The sequence below is a fragment of the Dendrobates tinctorius genome, unplaced genomic scaffold (assembly GCF_039654945.1).
Source record: "Dendrobates tinctorius isolate UK_male_01 unplaced genomic scaffold, ASM3965494v1 ptg000039l, whole genome shotgun sequence".
NCBI lineage: Eukaryota > Metazoa > Chordata > Amphibia > Anura > Dendrobatidae > Dendrobates > Dendrobates tinctorius.
The window spans coordinates 33,289,430-33,307,918 of NW_027361707.1; the positions used below are offsets into that span (position 1 = coordinate 33,289,430).

The 18,489-nt window shown below is 43.7% G+C and overlaps 1 protein-coding gene across 7 annotated transcripts in view; it reads right to left on the bottom strand.

Annotated features, from left to right (window-relative positions):
- Nucleotides 1-3,297: 3,297 nt before the first annotated feature.
- PROM1 (prominin 1) overlaps nucleotides 3,298-18,489 on the bottom strand; it is a 317,825-nt gene continuing 302,633 nt past the window's right edge. For 6 of the 7 annotated variants that reach the window (XM_073574619.1, XM_073574616.1, XM_073574617.1 and 3 more), the window contains 3 exons: nucleotides 9,388-9,486; nucleotides 6,870-6,906; nucleotides 3,298-3,766 (listed from right to left, as the gene is read on the bottom strand). In XM_073574619.1, the coding sequence (XP_073430720.1) occupies nucleotides 9,420-9,486 (67 nt within the window). In that variant the 3' untranslated portion in view covers nucleotides 3,298-3,766; nucleotides 6,870-6,906; nucleotides 9,388-9,419. The remainder of the gene's footprint in view (nucleotides 3,767-6,869; nucleotides 6,907-9,387; nucleotides 9,487-18,489) is intronic. The other variant, XM_073574622.1, reaches the window with a different exon arrangement.

Consider the following 18,489-nt stretch of genomic DNA (forward strand, 5'->3'; position numbering starts at 1 on the left):
GATTCAAGTTTTTTCTGTCACCATTGAGGGTTTTTCTGTCATTAAACGAGGGGTACCAACAATTCTGACCACTTGTGTATATGTGCATGAAGGTCATAGGAAGTTCAATAAAGTGATACCTTGATATCTGCGATCCAAAGTCTTATTCCAGAGAAATACATGTTTTTATCAATATGTAAATTAGCTGTTGAAATCTAAGGGCCGGACATAGATCTCCCTGAGAATCTGCCTCCTGAGCTTATTTTAAATGAAGGGGGACATTACCAGTGTGAGACATGTAGATCAGGAGAGCAGACTGTCAATCAATACACTTAGCTGGACCTGGTAAGGGCTTTCAAAGCAGGGCTCTAAGGCTGTGTGCACACATTGCAGTTTTGCTGCGTTTTTTCAGGGACAATTTGTAACAAAACCTGAAGGGTTTCCTGAGGCCAGCAAAGCGAATGAGAATCCTGAAGTCTCATGCACACGTTGCTTATTTGGGACTTGCAGATTGGATGCAGCACCTCAATTCTTTCAGGGTTTTTGCAGCAGATTTCACCCATAATGATGTGTCGGGAAAATCTGCATTAAAATGCAAGTAAAAAACGCAGCAAAAATTGCGTTTTTCTTGCCAAGAGATGCAGAAATGTATGCACCAAATACTTAATGTGTGCACATACCATCTAGTAATTCCCAATCCTGGTGCTGGCAAAATAGCATCTTTTAGGTTCTAGAACCCTTTTATTGCTTCTTGTGTCAATGCAAATGGTAGACCCTTGTTACATGCAGCGAACATGTCAGATAGGGGTTGCACGAAGGATGATTCTGAGGGAATCCATTCTCTGCAATAACTCACAAGTCCAAGAAATGTTCTGATAGCTCTGTACGAGGGTCTGTGGTTTGTCCTTATATTACCTTTTTTCCTTTTAGTGGTAATGTGCTTGAATTGTGCAGAAGTACAATAACCCTAAGAATGGGATTTTTGTTAGCTCTACTCATAATTTTTCTTTGGCGCCCTTAGAGCCTTCCTCCTGCCAATAGCAAGGTGACATTAACCCCTTATTACCACACTTGACACCGCAACAGGGCAAGTGGGAAGAGAGAGGCTAAGCGCCGGAATTGGCACATCTTAGATATGCGCCATTTTTGGGGCGGCTGTGGGCTGGTGTTTGTAGCCAGGGGGGGGGCAATATCCATGGCCCCTTCCTAGGCTATGAATATCAGCCCGCAGCTGTCTGCCTAGCCTTTCTGGGTATTAATTATAGGGGGACCCCAAGTCTTTTTTTTGGGGGTCCCCCTATTTTAATAGCCAGTAAAGGCTATGCAGACAGCCTGGGGCTGATATTCATAGCCTAGGAAGGGGCCATGGATATTACCCCCTTCCCAGGCTATAAACATCTGCTCCCAGTTGCCAGCTTTCCCTCTCTGGCGCATAAAATTGCGCGTGAGCCCACGCAATTTTTTTTTATAACCCTTAACACCATAAAAAAGGAAAAAAAAATATCAAAACCCGCTACAAAATAGTAAATAAAACCCACCCTTTTATCACCCCCTTAGTTATGGCAAAATAATAAATTAATTTTTTTAAAATTTATTTCCATTTTCACATTAAGGTTAGGGCTATGGTTAGGGTTGGGATTAAGTATTGGATTAGGGTTAGGGTTGGGATTAGGGTTAGGGATGTGTTGGGGATAGTGTTCTGGTTAGGCCTGGGATTAGGGTTAAGGTTTGGATTAGAGTAAAATGAATAAAATTTCATTCACACAATTTATTTATTTATGTTTTTTACATGTGGTGCTTTTTTTAAAAAAAATAAAAACAAAACAGTGTCAATTTTTCCAGCATTCTGTAGTTTTTCCCCTTTGTGTGTTTTTTTTTTTCTGCTAACCCATTTTGAGCTCAAATAAACTTACCAAAAACACTTTAAAACCACACAAAAAACTAGTGTAATTATTGTTTCAATTTTTAAACCATAGACTGCTTTTTCATGCAGAAAGAAATGCATTAAAAAAGTTATTATTTGAATATACCCTTATAATTTTAAATATGCACGCTTGTTTCCTGGAGATTTAAATCAGCTGTCTATTTAAGGCCGGGGTCACACAACCGTGTATTCTCTCATCCGGGAGAATTGGGCCGATTATGCAAATCACGCTCTGACCAAACTATGATCAGAGCGTAATCCGATTCTATTGGATAAGGAGAAGATAGAGAAGTAAAAAAAATTCTTCATCGTTTCCATTCTGTCAGTGGCTCTGTCCAAGGAAAAAAAATCAGACATGTGTACGGCCCTATACAATAACATTGGTCCGACTGGGATCTGATGTTTTGTTGGATCGCACTCGGACTCAAAATATGGTTGTCTGCATGAGCCCTAAAACGGAATGTTAGAAAAGTGATAGAAAAAAATCTGAAAACAGATTTGATTTGAGCGCAAAACATACGGATAGGATCCCCTTCATGAGGCCTCATTCAGACATCAGTGATTTTTTTTCGTACCCTTTTTCATGAGTGTTTTGGATAGTAGTTTCGCCACTGTTTGGTCAGTGTGTCAGTTGTTACAATCAATGTTTTATCAGTGATTTTCCCATATGCTCAAATAAAATTAAAAATGGCAAAGCTTCTCCGACCTATTGCTGTCCGTGATCTGTAGACTTGAATTGGTGAATTTCATCTGTGACTCTGATCGAAAATTGTCTTTGCATGTTTTGCTTGCCATTTAGTCCACAAAAAAACAAAAAAAATGCACATGTGAACAGCCACATAGGCTATACTTGGTAGGTGTTCTGTGAAAAACACAGACAGAACATGAAAAAAATTAAACATTTTAATTGATGCAATTTCTGAAGAATATGTAGTACCAATTAGAAGTCACAGGAGGTGGAATATTTATTAGAGAGGCCTTTTTACATATTTGAATGGTAAGGTGCCCATATCCAGTATTGCTCATGGCCCAGAACATGTTCGGTCCGTTGAAGGTCGGACTGGCCCACCAGAGAACCGGAGAATCCTCCGGTGGGCCCTGGCTTGTCCTTCAGGAGAGTTCATTGTGCAAACCTTGCAGTTGATATGGGGCTCTTCAGTGGGGGAGAAAGGTGGGCCCTCAGAATCAAATTGTTTGGTGGGCCCAATCTTCTTCAGTCTGACACTGGGTCCGTTCCTGCTCTGAACCAACATCAACCTGGCCAGTAGCTTCACCACTGATATTAGTCCTATAAAATGACAGGTTTTATTCACAGAAGCATAAATTCAATGTAAAAGATGAGAAGATGGGAGCTGATCATTAAACTAGCCACATAAGGACTACGCAACACCAAATGTTATTAAACAATGTTGACTTTTACTGACCGTACAAGTGAAGAATTCCAAACTGAATTGATACACGATAAGTTTTTTTTCTCTTTTTTTTTCTTTTTTACAGAACACGTAACTAAAACACCATAATAAATAGTGAGTATAAATACAAAAGTTCGTCATACAAAAATTACTAGTGTAAACGCTTGCTCTTAACCCCATAGTTCTGCTAAGCGTAGCATTACTGGACCTCTTGGCAGTGACAGATTTACATACAATTAAAAGAAGTGCCACAAATATGACATTTGGAAGAGTTTCTACACAGTCCGACATGTAATTGTTCTTCTTTGAAAAGGAATTTTTTGAAGAAAATCCATGAAGACTTCTCATGGTCTGTCCAGCAGTCATATCTTACATATTACAAAAAAAAAAAAAAAAAAGCTTACACTCTGCAGAGACAGAAGTTGCGTGATCTCAGTGTATGATGCCACACCTATGGAAAAAAAACGATTATATTCGTCTGAAAGGAGCATTCAAATCTCTGGATCTTAAAAAGAAAAATCACATGAAATGAACAGAATCTATAGGTATCACAAGTCTATACCCTATAAAAAAAAAAGCTATTTGGTCTCATGTACCAGCCAAAGTGGATCTATCACCAGTTTTCTCAAAACAAGCTGTATACATTGTTAAATATAATTCTTAAACTTGATGAGACTGGTGTACTTACTGAAAATTAATGTCAGATTGGTTGTATAATCCTTTTTAGATTTTTATGCTTATGACGTAGAGATGAGCAAATATGTTCGGAAAACGATCGGTTAATCCGAATGTGCCATATTTGTAACATATTAGTGCAGAATTTATGTTTGATGATCGATTCCGAACATATTTGCTCATCTGTACTCCCTTCTGAGTCCAATGGCGTTCAGCGAATATTGCAAATACAGCTATCGTAATCCGAACTGAATATTGAAATATTCGCTCATCTCAATGAGCCCAGGTGTAGTCATTCTCTGCTCATCCAGCCTGATTAAAAGCCGCAGCTTGTACTAAGCAATGAGAGAATTTAGCAAGTAGGAGGGACACTGAGGAGTTGTCAATCGGGACAAATGGGCAGAGATTAAGTTGTACATGTTCCAAAAGAATTATATAACCAATGTGCTATAAATAATAAAAGTAAGTGCACTAACCTCATCATGTCTATAATGTTCTACTTTGGTCTCATCTGACCATGGCACCTTCTTCCACAGCCAGCATGTGGAAGAAGATGCAAACAATTTGAGAATCCAAGGCAAGGGTAGTCTCCTTCAAAAAAGTTTTATTGACACTAGTGTATACACAAAAGAAACATTGACATCCGATACTTTGTCCATGTAGAACTTCTATCAAACCAAACAAGAGGTGTACATTTTCACACAATATAAAACAGGTGTCAGGATTCAAACCCAGCAGCTCTTGTGAATCAGATGGCAGTACTTCTCTTTGAGCTATTCAGCTCGCTGGACAGTTGCTTGCTAATTTAGATACTACCTTTGTTGTTCCTGATTATCTCCACCCCGAGTTCCTGATTGGCTCCACCCAGGAATCTCTTGACTGAACTTCCTACTTAAACCTGGCATTGCACTATCTTCCATGCACGATTATTGAGCTCCCAATCATTAGTCAAATTCTCTTTTCATCTGCTGCTTATCCTTGAAACTATACTGCTTCTCCTGTGTATTGACCTCTGGCTGATTCCTGACTGTGCCACCTGCTTATCCTTCAAAACTATATTGCTGCTCCCATGTTGCGCCGTCTGGCTGATTCCTGTCTACACTACCTGTCAGCGTTGCCTATAGTGGTTGCAATACCACAACTCCAATCAAGGTCAGTTCTTAACAACAGGTATTATTTATAGCGAGTCAGTTGTAGACCACTCTCTTTAGTTCCTCCTACTGGTCCAACCTTTGTAACCATAGAGACACTACATAAATAATTTTTTTTTTTTTAAAAGAGATCAATCAAGATATCGCTGATGGAATAGTTAATAATAAATATGCATTTCTACAGCGAAGAGCAAGAAAAAAACAAGGACATTCTCATATATACACCCAGAGTAATCCAATCAGCCAGTAATATGTGGCAAATTCAGCTCATCTACTTACTGGAGAACACCGGGAAAACTATTGATTAGTCTCCAGTAACACCAGGACGCCAAAGGAGGATACACTTTTTAAAAAATGGTGCCAAACACACTCATAGGATGCTCTACAGGGGGTATTGAACAGGACATTCTGCCTCATACAGATGTCCCAATGGAAGACACACCTCAGCAAACATCTTGGTTTATTGGGCCAATCATGGCGAGGCTGGTCTTGACAGCACCATAATCTGTCACGTAACCAAGATCATGTGTATAATGTGGGCTCAGCGGTCGTGTGACATGTGCATCATTCAGGACACTTCCCACTGTGCTATCGAGGCCCCGATCACCTGCCAGCAAAATGGCAAAAGTACACGCGTCATGGATCAGATCACTGCCAAATAAGCCAATTACAGTAGGGAGAATCAAGGCATCGTCAATTATCATTCTCAATTAGGCAGCGATTGCGAGGGAGAGAAAAAAGTTGATGTAAAGAGGATCTAGTGGTGTTTTTAAATATTAGTGGGATAAAGCAATGGATTAAATCAATAAAATAAGGTAAAAAGTGAGGGTGGGGGAGATCTTCATGGTTATGGAGGTTGGAACAGTAGGAGGAACTAAGTGGAGTGGTCTACAACTGACTTTCTATAAATAATACCTGTTTTGTGCTATGTACACCTCTTGTTTGGCTTGATAAAGCCCCTGAGTGGCCGAAACGCCGAATGTCAGTGTTTTTTTGGGTGTATACTTGTGTCATTAAATCTTTTTTTGAAAGAGACTACTCGGTGCCTTGGATTCTTGGACGGTTTGTAGTTTTTTCAACCTAGTGGAGGTTTGTACCCTACTTCATAGGGTCTGAATACATTTTCAGGGTACTGTTCATACTGTCAGGATTCTCCTCTACCTGCTCAAGCGGTCATGTGACTGTAAGTGTGTGAATTGGATACTTGTAGAGGTCACGTGCCAATTTGCAAGTTTTCCTCCTTCTTTCAATGTTCTACCACAGTCAGGATTCTGCAATCTGCAGTCATATAGAAATTTATGTTCTGGCCAAAATAAAAAACCCTTAAAACCTGTTGCTAACTTTTATATAATTTCAATTTATTCTTCCTAACGCTACATCAATCCAAGTCAGAAATTTACAATAATTCTCAGTATTCTAGAAATTTCAGAAAAGAGGCTCAAGGTGATATGTGTAGGGGCTTTCCATGGTCATCTGGCAGTTTGCTTGGAATGTTCCTCACAGATGATTTTATAAGTTGTTCTATGTAATTTATCAAAGTACTGCATGTTTTCTAGGTTTCTGATTTGCAACAGAGATTTTTTGCAGATCAGAATGTAAATCCTTTCATCTTTAGGTCTATACTTCATTTATTAACTCGTATTAATATTTTTAGATGTGTTATTTATAGTGAGGCGTAACATGTATTCCCTGAAAACTTTTGGTCAGTTCTTAATTGACTTTACTTACCATAATCTCCATTGTTTTCTACCACTGTTCCATAGCACTGGAATGAACAAAGAAAGATATTACTTAATATGTTAATAAAAATAAACTTTACACTTTTTTTTTCCTGTTACGTATTTCTAATTTTCTTTTTACATAGTATTTGGTCAAGAGTCCTGCTCTAGTCTAATTCTAAACTGCTTCTCCGAGACATTAAGAAAACCCTCCACTCAATCGAAATCTATGTTGAGTTGTTCTGTGAAGTCAGTAAGCATAAAGGTGGTTGCCCAGGATTAGGGGTGATTCAGACAGGGGTATTATATGGATGTGTGTGGTCCGTGTAGTGATCGAACATCACACTGACCGATGTAATTCAGTTGTGAAAAAGGAGCAAATCAGCTCACCTGTCTGGGTGCACGGCAAAATACTAAAGTAATAGAAACAGTCCAAGTGATAGCGAGTACTCCCATCTTCTTCAAGGAATTGATCCAGTAGTATAAAAAGGCACAAGAAATGATTGAACCTTACAGCACAAAAATTAAAAAGGCAGAAAATAAATAAAAGGACCATGTTGGTTTGAGATATGTTGCCTGGGAGCACAGCAGATATTTTTTTTCTGCCTTTTTATTTTTTGTGCTGTTGTGTTCAACCATTTTTTGTGCCTTTTATACTACGGGATCAGTAAAGCAATTGTTTCAAGAAGATGTGAGTGCCGGCTATCGTTTGGACTGTTGGATGTAATTCAATTGTTTTCTTCAGATTCCAGTTTTCTCACGTGGACCAAGTGTCTGTATGAAAAAATAAAATCCCAGCATGCACTATTCTCTTCTGTATTTTGTATGAGACTCACCTATTCTGCTGATACCATACGGATCACTTCAATTAGTAACTGAGGAAACTGTATGTGATCTTCTATATTTTAAACTGTTAATCCATAAATATGTATGCCACACTGATGTAAAAAACAGACACATGGATGGAATATGGAGGACAATCCCGAAAACGTGGTCGATTTTTCATACGCTTGCCTGGACCCGACCTTGACCTGACAAAAACGTGACCGAATAGGCACCTTTCTCATATTTTCCCACCCTAAGCTTCAACTGTGGTATTAGTTGGGTAAAAGTAAGATATCTTCTAAATGAATCTGTCTAGTGCCAGCATTAATTTTTAGTTCAATACACTTTAGAAAGGTGAAAAATCTCTCATACTTTGAATTCTTTTTTTTTTTTTTAATTTCTAACTTTTTTAGGAAAGCATGAATTTTGCATGACATTAATACTCTGTTTTAATTTATGAATATTTAGTCCTTTAATTCCAAATAATTTCCAATAAAAACTTTAGAAACTTTAGAAACATAACCTCCATGTATATAATTTTTAATTAAAAGCATCATCTAATCTTGATGTATTCAATACCAAATACCTTTAAAACCATATTTCAGCTACATAAACCATCATTTAATTATTTCATGACCCCTGATTTTACAGACAATGTCAATAGCATTCAATATATTACATAAACCAAAACAATAAATAGCTTAGACATGACAAAGCCCAAAACAAACAAATCAGCTGATTACACCAGATCTAAAAGTCAATTATTCAAACAGAAGTAATTAAAATGCCTAATTTTGGTAAAACGTTAGCATTGACACAAATAGTGAAAAGATGACATTTATCCGAAGCACACCATTATTCTTGCAGGACATAACTATTCTCAACACTTACAGTTCAGTAATGTAGAATGTGTGATTAAACCAAATCTTGGGAACGGCCATGGGAATCGTGCATGCTCTCTGCAAGGCCCATGTCCATTTTACCTATATGAGAAGGTTTGTTCTGGGTGAATTATTTCTTTGGGTTAAAATAGTTGCAGGATTTTCTTACATTTGTTATGATGTAGGGAATAATCCACAACCAAGAAATTAGAATTTTTACTCCTTGAATTCCCTACCACCCAAGTACTGCAGTTTCAGTGGTCGTCCCATTACTGGCGGTTCTAATTTCCCATACATCAATTATTTGACCACTGCAGTCAATCACTGGCTTCATTGGTGATTTTTAATGTATGACACTTGACTAATAAGGCCAGTAATTGGGTGCAATGCTGAAATTACTGACATCGGGATGTTATCACTTTTGGTGTTGAAAGAGATGAAAGGTGCATCTGCACTACAGTGGTGGAGTGGTGGGAATTCTTAGAGTAGGTAATGCTTGTTTCTTTATCTTAACTCATTCCTTACTATTCGGCCAATTGAAAAAAAATCCTGGGAAACCTAGGGGAATTGTAGAATAGCATCAGGACAACTATTCTCGTAATCAGTGGGGTTCTGAGCGGTGGGGCATTTTCTTGTGGAAGTCTAATCCATGTATGTATGACTTATTGTTGAGAAGAATTATGTGGATTGTTACAGAAGCACCAGTGTTAGAAAGCTGGGAAGAAAACAAGAAATAGAATTGTACAGAACTTAGTAAAGGATAGAGGCAAAAACTTGAGCCAAGAAGAACAAGAGTCAAGCTACAGAGAACAGATATGATACCTCGACAATGTCATACAACTGGATAGGATTCATCAATCATCTTGACGTGGTGGGGCAGAAGCTCGAGGGAATCTACTCACAGTGTCAAATGAAGATAGGCTATCCAAGTAGAAAATTCAAGGAACGTGGTATCAAAAAAATAAAATGTCACCAGGTGTAAGCCAGCATTTATTTAGAAACATTCAACATTGTTTTAAACTGTAAAAATTAAAACCATGCAGCTTTACATTATACACAAAGCTGGCAAAGGCTCTTCGCAAAGCATAAAGACCATAAAGACCATATAGAACAGTGTTCCCCAACTCCAGTCCTCAAGAGCCACCAACAGGTCATGTTTTCAGGATTTCATTAGTATTGCCCAAGTGATGGAATTATTGCCTGTGCAGGTACATGAACCGTTGGTGGCTCTTGAGGACTGGGGTTGGGGAACACTGATATAGAGGTAACTCAAGGAACATGTAAAGGGGTGTATGGGTTAGAAAACCTATTATCAAATAAGCCTTTATATTCTCAGTTAATGGAAGGGGTCTCATTTGCTTTGGAGCACGTTTTTATGTTTGTAGACCCTTAAATTCTGTGCAGATCAGTGGCTATCCAGGACCTGAGACACCAATGGTCACTTAAAAGATTGGTCAGAAGTGCCAAGTTTAGGAGGCCGAAGCACTCAGATCCGGCCTAAAAACATGCACCAATCAGATTACGGACCCATAAACTTTCTGTTGAGCATGTACTCCACTCTTTGTGCACTCTGGTAAGAACCTTGTATTTCTGCCTCCGTAAGCTCCATACTTCGGAGCAGTCTTTTCAGTGATTCGTGGGGATCTCAGAACCTGGGCCACCACCGAGCTGCAGCAAATTTGAAAGCTTACAAAAGTAGTAAAATATGATCCAATGTTAAGTAACACTTTAAGATACTTCATTTACTATCCACAAATAAGAGCAGCTCTTGGCTGGAGGACCTGGTACATAGGACAGTAATTGAATTTATTGACCACAGTGTAATGCTTTTCTCCTGTGGTAGCGCTGCAGAGTAATTCAACAGATTTTTATAAATCTGTTAGAGTAATTAAGAAATCTGTTCATTTATTTTTTTCAGTATAGCAAATCACAACAACTGACTAGTTAGATATGTTTTTCCAAAAAATTGTAGGAAAAGGAAAAACATATATGATTTATTTCTAATATCATTTAGACATGTAATGAGTCAAGCAAACTAATCAGCAATAGTTATTTAGATGCTCATGCTTCATTTACCTATAGCTAACAACAGCCATGCACTAAATAATAAGACCTTCTTAAAAAAAACAGAATAGCAGGTCAGCCCAACTCACAGCACTTTTACATGACAACTGCACAGTTCCCATTTTAAACATTTCCAATTTGCTTAAACATGCAAATATCACTGTGACACTATTCCCATTGCGTTTAAAGTCTATGTTCAGTACATGTACAGGGAAACCTCAGTAGGTATCCATGGAACATTTTATATGGTATGCATTGCTGAATTTCCACCCCTTTCTCATGCTCCTGAATGCCCCATGTGAACTGCATTGTATTTTTATATGGTATGCATTGCTGAATTTCCACCACTTTCTCATGCTCCTGAATGCCCCATGTGAACTGCATTGTATTTTTTTATAGTATGCATTGCTGAATTTCCACCACTTTCTCATGCTTCTGAATGCCCCATGTGAACTGCATTGTATTTTATATGGTATGCATTGCTTACCCATCCTGTTGTATCCATAATTGTACTCCATCTTGTTATCTTTGCCACACATCTAAGTGGTCTGTATAACCCCTTCCCCCTTTTATGACCTCTGCTTAACTCTGTGCATTTGGCCTGGGCAGTCACACCCCACTTTCATTCACACCTGATTGTCTTTAGCTGCACATATATTCAGCACCATGGGTCTGCTCCAGACGTAGTTGGCTCCATCAATGTCAAAATCCTTATTTCAAAGTACTGATTTCTAAGTACTCTGAATTAGACTGGAATTGGACTGGAATTTGACTGCAAGGTAACAGCCTATAACACCACAACAATGTTTCGCCTTCTTTTTACTATCACCCCCATACTACTCTATTTCTCCCTAACTCCTGCAATCCCCCCTCCTAGTAAGGATCTATTCATCTCCCCCTCCATTCTCCCCAGCCACCTAACCTTCTCCTCACAACTGTTCCTCCACATACAATCCTTTTTCTCCAGACACGCACAGCCACATCATGTCCTATCCTGCCCCCACCTTTTAATGCTCTGTCTACTACTCCTTATTGCTGGCGACGTATCCCCAAATCCTGGCCCTCCTCAACACATCCCTACACTCACTTCTACCACCCTGCCATGATCCTCTACACGTCCTCGCAACCATGATAACCTCATACCCATTCATCCAGCCCCCACTCCCTCAACCTCCTTACCTGGAGCCCTATGGAACGCACGCTCTGTCTGCAACAAGCTATCATTTATCCATGACCTCTTTATCACCAACAAACTCTCCTTCCTCGCCATCACTGAAACCTGGCTCACTCCCTCTGACACAGCCTCTCCAGCTGCGCTTTCCTATGGCGGATTCCATCTCTCTCACACCCCTCGCCCCAGCATCAAACGTGGTGGAGGAGTTGGCTGGCTCCTGTCTGATACCTGCTCCTTTACCCCAATTCCTCTGCCACCCTCCACTACTCTTTCCTCGTTCGAGGTGCACTCCGTCCGCATCAATTCCCCCTCCAACCTCCAACTGGCTGTCATCTACCGTCCCCCAGAACTAGCCATCTCCACCTTTCTCGACCACTTCACCACCTGGCTACTCCATTTCCTTTCTGCTGACATCCCCGCCATCATCATGGGCGACTTCAACATCCCCATTGACACTTCCACCCCGGCTGCCTCTAAACTTCGTTCACTCACGGCTTCCCTCGGCCTCACTCAATGGTCCTCTGCGGCCACTCACAAAGATGGTCACACACTGGACCTTATCTTCACTCGTCTCTGTTCCCTCACTAATCTCAATAACTCACCCCTCCCCCTGTCTGACCACAACCTACTGACATTCTCTTCCCTCTCCTCTCCTACTGCGCAACCCCCGCTCCATAAACTCGCCCACCCTCACAGGAATCTCAAACACCTCAATTTACAATCACTCTCTGAGTCCCTTCTCCCTCTTACAGACATAGCTTCCCTTCATGACACAGATTCTGCTGCCACTTTTTATAACACCACAATAACAGCAACACTCGATTCGGCTGCCCCTCTCACGCAGAGCAAAACTCGAACAATCAACAGGCAGCCCTGGCTGACCAGCCTGACCAAAGAACTGAGACGGGTTTCCAGGGCCGCTGAGCGGAGATGGAAGAGAACCCATTCTACTGAGCACTTCAACGCATACAAGCAGTCCCTTGTCAGCTTTAAGTCAACGCTCTCTGCCGCAAAACAAACTTTGCATCTCTCATATCCTCCCTGTCTCACAACCCTAAACAGCTCTTCAACACTTTCAATTCTCTACTCCATCCCACAACACCTCCTCCCCCTCCTCTCATTTCTGCTGAAGACTTTGCCTCCTTCTTTAAGCAGAAGATAGACACGATCAGACAAAACTTTGGCCCGCAGCCCCCAATGCCCTTCTTAGCCGCTCAACCCTGTTCTGCAAAAGCCAGCTTCTCCACCATGACAGAAGATCAGCTCTCCACCCTTCTGTCAAGATCACACCTCACCACTTGTGCCCTCGACCCACTCCTGTCTCACCTCATCCCTACCTTGGCCACAGTCATCTCTAACACACCTTTTCAACCTTTCACTTACAAATGGTGTCTTTCCCTCATCCTTCAAACATGCCTCAATCACACCCATCCTCAAAAAGCCCTCATTTGACCAATCCTCTGTGTCTAACTATCGCCCAATATCTCTTCTCACTTACGCCTCAAAACTACTAGAACAGCATGTACATCTTGAACTGTCCTCCCACCACTCCTCCTGTTCCCTCTTTGACCGGTTACAATCTGGCTTCTGACCGCATCACTCAACTGAAACTGCCCTAACTAAAGTCACTAACGACTTACAAACCGCCAAGAGCAAGCGACACTACTCTGTCCTCCTTATCCTGGACCTGTCCTCTGCCTTCGACACCGTAGACCATTCCCTCCTGCTACAGACTCTCTCATCTCTTGGCATCACAGACCTGGCCCTATCCTGGATCTCATCATACCTAACAGACCGAACATTTAGTGTCTCCCTCTCACACACCACCTCCTCACCTCGCCCCCTGTCTGTCGGTGTTCCCCAAGGCTCTGTCCTAGGACCCCTACTATTGTCCATCTATACCTTCGGCTTGGGACAGCTCATAGAATCCCACGGTTTGCAGTATCACCTCTATGCCGATGACATGCAGATCTACCTATCTGGACCCGACCTCGCCTCCTTACTGACTGAAATTCCACAATGTCTGTCTGCTATATCAGCCTTCTTCTCTGCTCGCTTTCTCAAACTGAACATGGACAAAACAGAATTCATCATCTTTCCCCATCTCATTCTACCCCTCCACCAAATCTATCCATCAATGTCAACGGCTGCTCTCTCTCCCCAGTCCCGCACGCTCGGTGCCTTGGGGTGATCCTCGACTCTGCGCTCTCTTTCAAGCCACATATCCAAGCCCTCGCCTCCTCCTGCCGCCTCAAACTCAAAAATATTTCCCGGATCCGCTCATTCCTCAACCACAAAAACACTAGTGCATGCTCTTATCTCCCGCCTCGACTACTGCAACCTCCTACTCTCTGGCCTCTCCTCTAGCACTCTGGCTCCGCTCCAGTCCATTCTACACTCTGCTGCCTGACTAATCCACCTGTCTCCCCGCTATCCCCCAGCCTCCCCCCTATGCCAGGCCCTTCACTGGCTTCCTCTTGCCCAGAGGCTAGAATTCAAAACCCTAACCATGACATACAAAGCCATCCACAACCTGTCTCCTCCATACATCTGTGACATGGTCTCTAGGTACCTACCCGCACGCAACCTTCGATCATCTCAAGATCTCCTTCTCTACTCCCCCCTTATCTCTTCTTCCCACCACCGCATACAAGACTTCTCCCGTGCTTCCCCCATACTCTGGAACTCCCTGCCGCAACACATCAGGCTCTCACCATCAACCGAAACCTTCAAGAAGAACCTGAAGACCCACCTGTTCTGACAAGCCTACAGCCTGCAATGATCCTCGGTCTACTGAACCACAGCAAGACCTGCTCTACCCTCTCCTACTGCATCCTCACCCATCTCTGTAGACTGTGAGCCCTCGCAGGCAGGGTCCCCTCTCCTTATGTACTTGTGTGTCCCTTGTCTTACACATGTTTATTATACTTGTCTATATTTCCCCTTTTCACATGTAAAGCACCATGGAATAAATGGCGCTATATAAATGCATAATAATAATAATAATAATAAAGCACCAATATACAAAACTATGAGCCACACAGTTGCGTAGGTCACTACAGTTAAAAAAAACAAACAAGCAAACACTTCTTTGTTTGGGTGGTGTCCAATCATATTGTAAAGCACAGCAAAAATAAGTATAGCAAAAAAGGAGAAAATGCGCAGGCAGTGGCGGATTAAGTGGACTATGGGCCCGGGGCTGTTCATAAAACCTGGGCCCCTGTACCCCCCTTCCCACCTGAGCGCTGCGGTCCCCGTGCGGGAATTGACAGCCGTACGGACCGCAGCACTTGGTTTGCTGCGGGTCCATACGGAAAACCCGCCACCATTCCACCACGTGTGGACATGGCCTAAAAAGACGTTGCACATAAGCTGTAGGCCTACGGCCAATACGCACAAAATCACGCTCCATCACCCCATCATTGCCTGCTCCATCACCCCATCACTGCCTGCTCCATCACCCCCATCATTGTCTGCTCCATCACCCCATAATTGCCTGCTCCATCACCCCCATCACTCCCATCATTGCCTGCTCCATCACCCCATCACTGCCTGCTCCATCACCCCCATCATTGCCTGCTCCATCACCCCCATCACTCCCCTCATTGCCTGCTCCATCACCGCCTGCTCCATCACCCCATCACTCCCCTCATTGCCTGCTCCATCACCCCATCACTGCCTGCTCCATCACCCCATCACTGCCTGCTCCATCACCCCATCACTGCCTGCTCCATCACCCCATCACTCCCCTCATTGCCTGCTCCATCACCCCATCATTGTCTGCTCCATCACCCCCATCATTGCCTGCTCCATCACCCCCATCACTCCCCTCATTGCCTGCTCCATCACCGCCTGCTCCATCACCCCATCACTCCCATCATTGTCTGCTCCATCACCCCATCATTGCCTGCTCCATCACCCCATCACTCCCCTCATTGCATGCTCCATCACCCCATCACTGCCTGCTCCATCACCCCATCATTGTCTGCTCCTTCACTCCCATCACTGCCTTCTAGACCATCACTCCCATCATTGCCTGCTCCATCATACACACAGACATACACACACACACAGACATACATACATACACACAAGACACCACCTCTCTCCTCTCACCTGTCCGCAGCATCGCCCGAGCTTCCTCCCTCACACAGCAGCGGCCGCTGAATGATGACGTCATTCAGCGGCGCTCCTCTGTGTGAAACAGGAAGCGCGGCCTCGGGCAGGAAGCAGGACGGACCCTTGCCGCTCCGCTCCAGCTATTCACTCTTGCAGGCAGCGGAGCTGCCGTGATCGCATCGCTCCCTGCCCGCCGCTGCACTGCACTGCAGGGTGGAATTGCTGCTGCCGCGCCGCCCCCACACACATGCCGCCTAGGGCGGACCGCCCCCCCACCACGCTACGCCAGTGCCCTGGGCCCCCAAAAAACCTTGGGCCCGGGGCGACCGCCCCATCCGCCCCTATTAAGATCCGCCATTGTGCGCAGGCAAGTAACTTAATTTTAAAAAAGCTACTTTATTATTACACTTCCACGTTTTGTTGGAAAAGCTTCATGCAGAGGAAAGGTTGAACACGCGTTGACAGATGTGGGTCCCTGATTTTCTGCTGATGAATTTTGGTATATTTTCTTTTGACCACTTTGTAACATATGTGTAACGAATTGACTGACCAATGCGACATGATCCAAAGATTGGTCTTTCACCAAACAGCAAAACAAAAAACACACCAGGGAAAACTTTAACAACGGTGGGCCCTGTCAGTAGGGAATGGGGAAATGGACACCTCCTGCACTCACCTGAGGAAGTGCCCTGATCTTACTAATGTCCCTATACAGGTTCTTTCAACCTGTCGCCGAGCAGGATACCTAAGCCCTCGCTTGTCCTGCACCTATCTCTAAGTAGGGAACTAAGACAAAACAAGGTAAGGATAGACAGACAGCAAAAGGAACAGGGTAACAAAAATAACACTTAGCTTTCTGCTGTAAAGCACCGCACAGCAGGATAACGACACCAGATTCACCATAAACAGCTGAGGCACCACTGCTCCAAGCAAGCTCCTCCCAGCATGGTCGCTGCAGAATGACCTCTAACACCGAAGGTCAGCTGATGCATCAGGTGACGAAGGAAGGTGGAAGTGGTCACCACCTGCATCAGCACACTCAGCAGCAATGTAATTACACCAGCGGCCACCGGGGGAAAAAACTAACATTAACCCCCGATGGCCTGAATGGAAAAAAGTTTCAATGTGAGAATAGGGATGAGCGAGTATACTCGTTAGGATTTGGTACTCGGCGAGTATTGCGGTACTCGCATCCGGGCGAGTATTTCACTACTCGCCTCGCAATATTCGTCACAGCCTGCACAGTCCCCGCACTGTACTTGCACAGCTCAGCACAGTCCCACACAGCCCGGCATAGTCCCTGCACAGTACATGCAAAGCCCAGCACAGTCCCGCACAGGCCAGCACAGTTCCACACAGCCCGGCATAGTCCCCGCACAGTACCTGCAAAACCCAGCACAGTCCTGCACAGTACCTGTACAGCCCAGCACAGTCCCACACAGTCCGGCATAGTCCCCGCACAGTACCTGCAAAGCCTAGCACAGTCCCGCACAGCCCAGCACAGTCCCCGCACAGTACCTGCAAAGCCCAGCACAGTCCTGCACAGACCAGGACAGTCCCACACAGACCAGCACAGTCCCACACAGCTCAGCATTGTCCCCGCACAGTACCTGCAAAGCCCAGCACAGTCCCGCACAGTACCTGCACAGCCCAGCACAGTCCTGCACAGTACCTGCAAAGCCCAGCACAGTCCCGCACAGCCCGGCACAGTCTTCACACAGGCCAGCACAGTCCCGCACAGCCCTGCACAGTCTTCGCACAGTCCCGCACAGCCCGGCTCAGTCTTCACACAGGCCAGCACAGTCCCGCACAGCCCGGCACAGTCTTCACACAGGCCAGCACAGTCCCGCACAGCTCGGCACAGTCTTCGCACAGTCCCTGCCCAGCCCAGCACACACACACAGCCCATTAATCACATTTCCCATAGACTTACATTGGACTCGTTACGAGTACCCGAGTATTAGGAGGTACTCGTAACGAGTACAGCGAGTCCGAATGCTTCACTACTCGCTCATCCCAATGTGAGAATCTAGATCTACCACGGATCCAAAAATGGATTGTGACAATATGTCTACATGTGTACCTTAAGTTTTCTTGTCTTCATCTTTTACATTTATTGAATTGGGCCTTGTCTATTGTTTCACATATACAATTGCGCATGAACACATATCTCTCAACATAAACCAAAATCTATATCTATTATATAAAGCTGAGTGTATGTATGTGTGTGTGTGCATGTATCAAGCCACACCCACTCCGCATAGCCACACTCCACACGCAAAACCCCGTCCAAACGGCCCACGTTGTTAGCACACACAGGCGGAGACACATTGACCTCAAAAGCCACCCTGCAAAACTCACCGGCTGTGACGTTGCAGCCGCTGCGAGCTACAATCAGGGCCTCCGCCTTCAGAGTATTAGTGCGCGGCAGGAACAGGCCACATTTAGCTCTGCCGTGTCTAGAATGGAGTTGCTCCTGTGAGGCATGACATCAAGGGAAAGGGATGAGCCTCGTGGATTACACCACTGTGCTCATAACAGGAAGTTGCTGTGCACGTGTGAGGGGA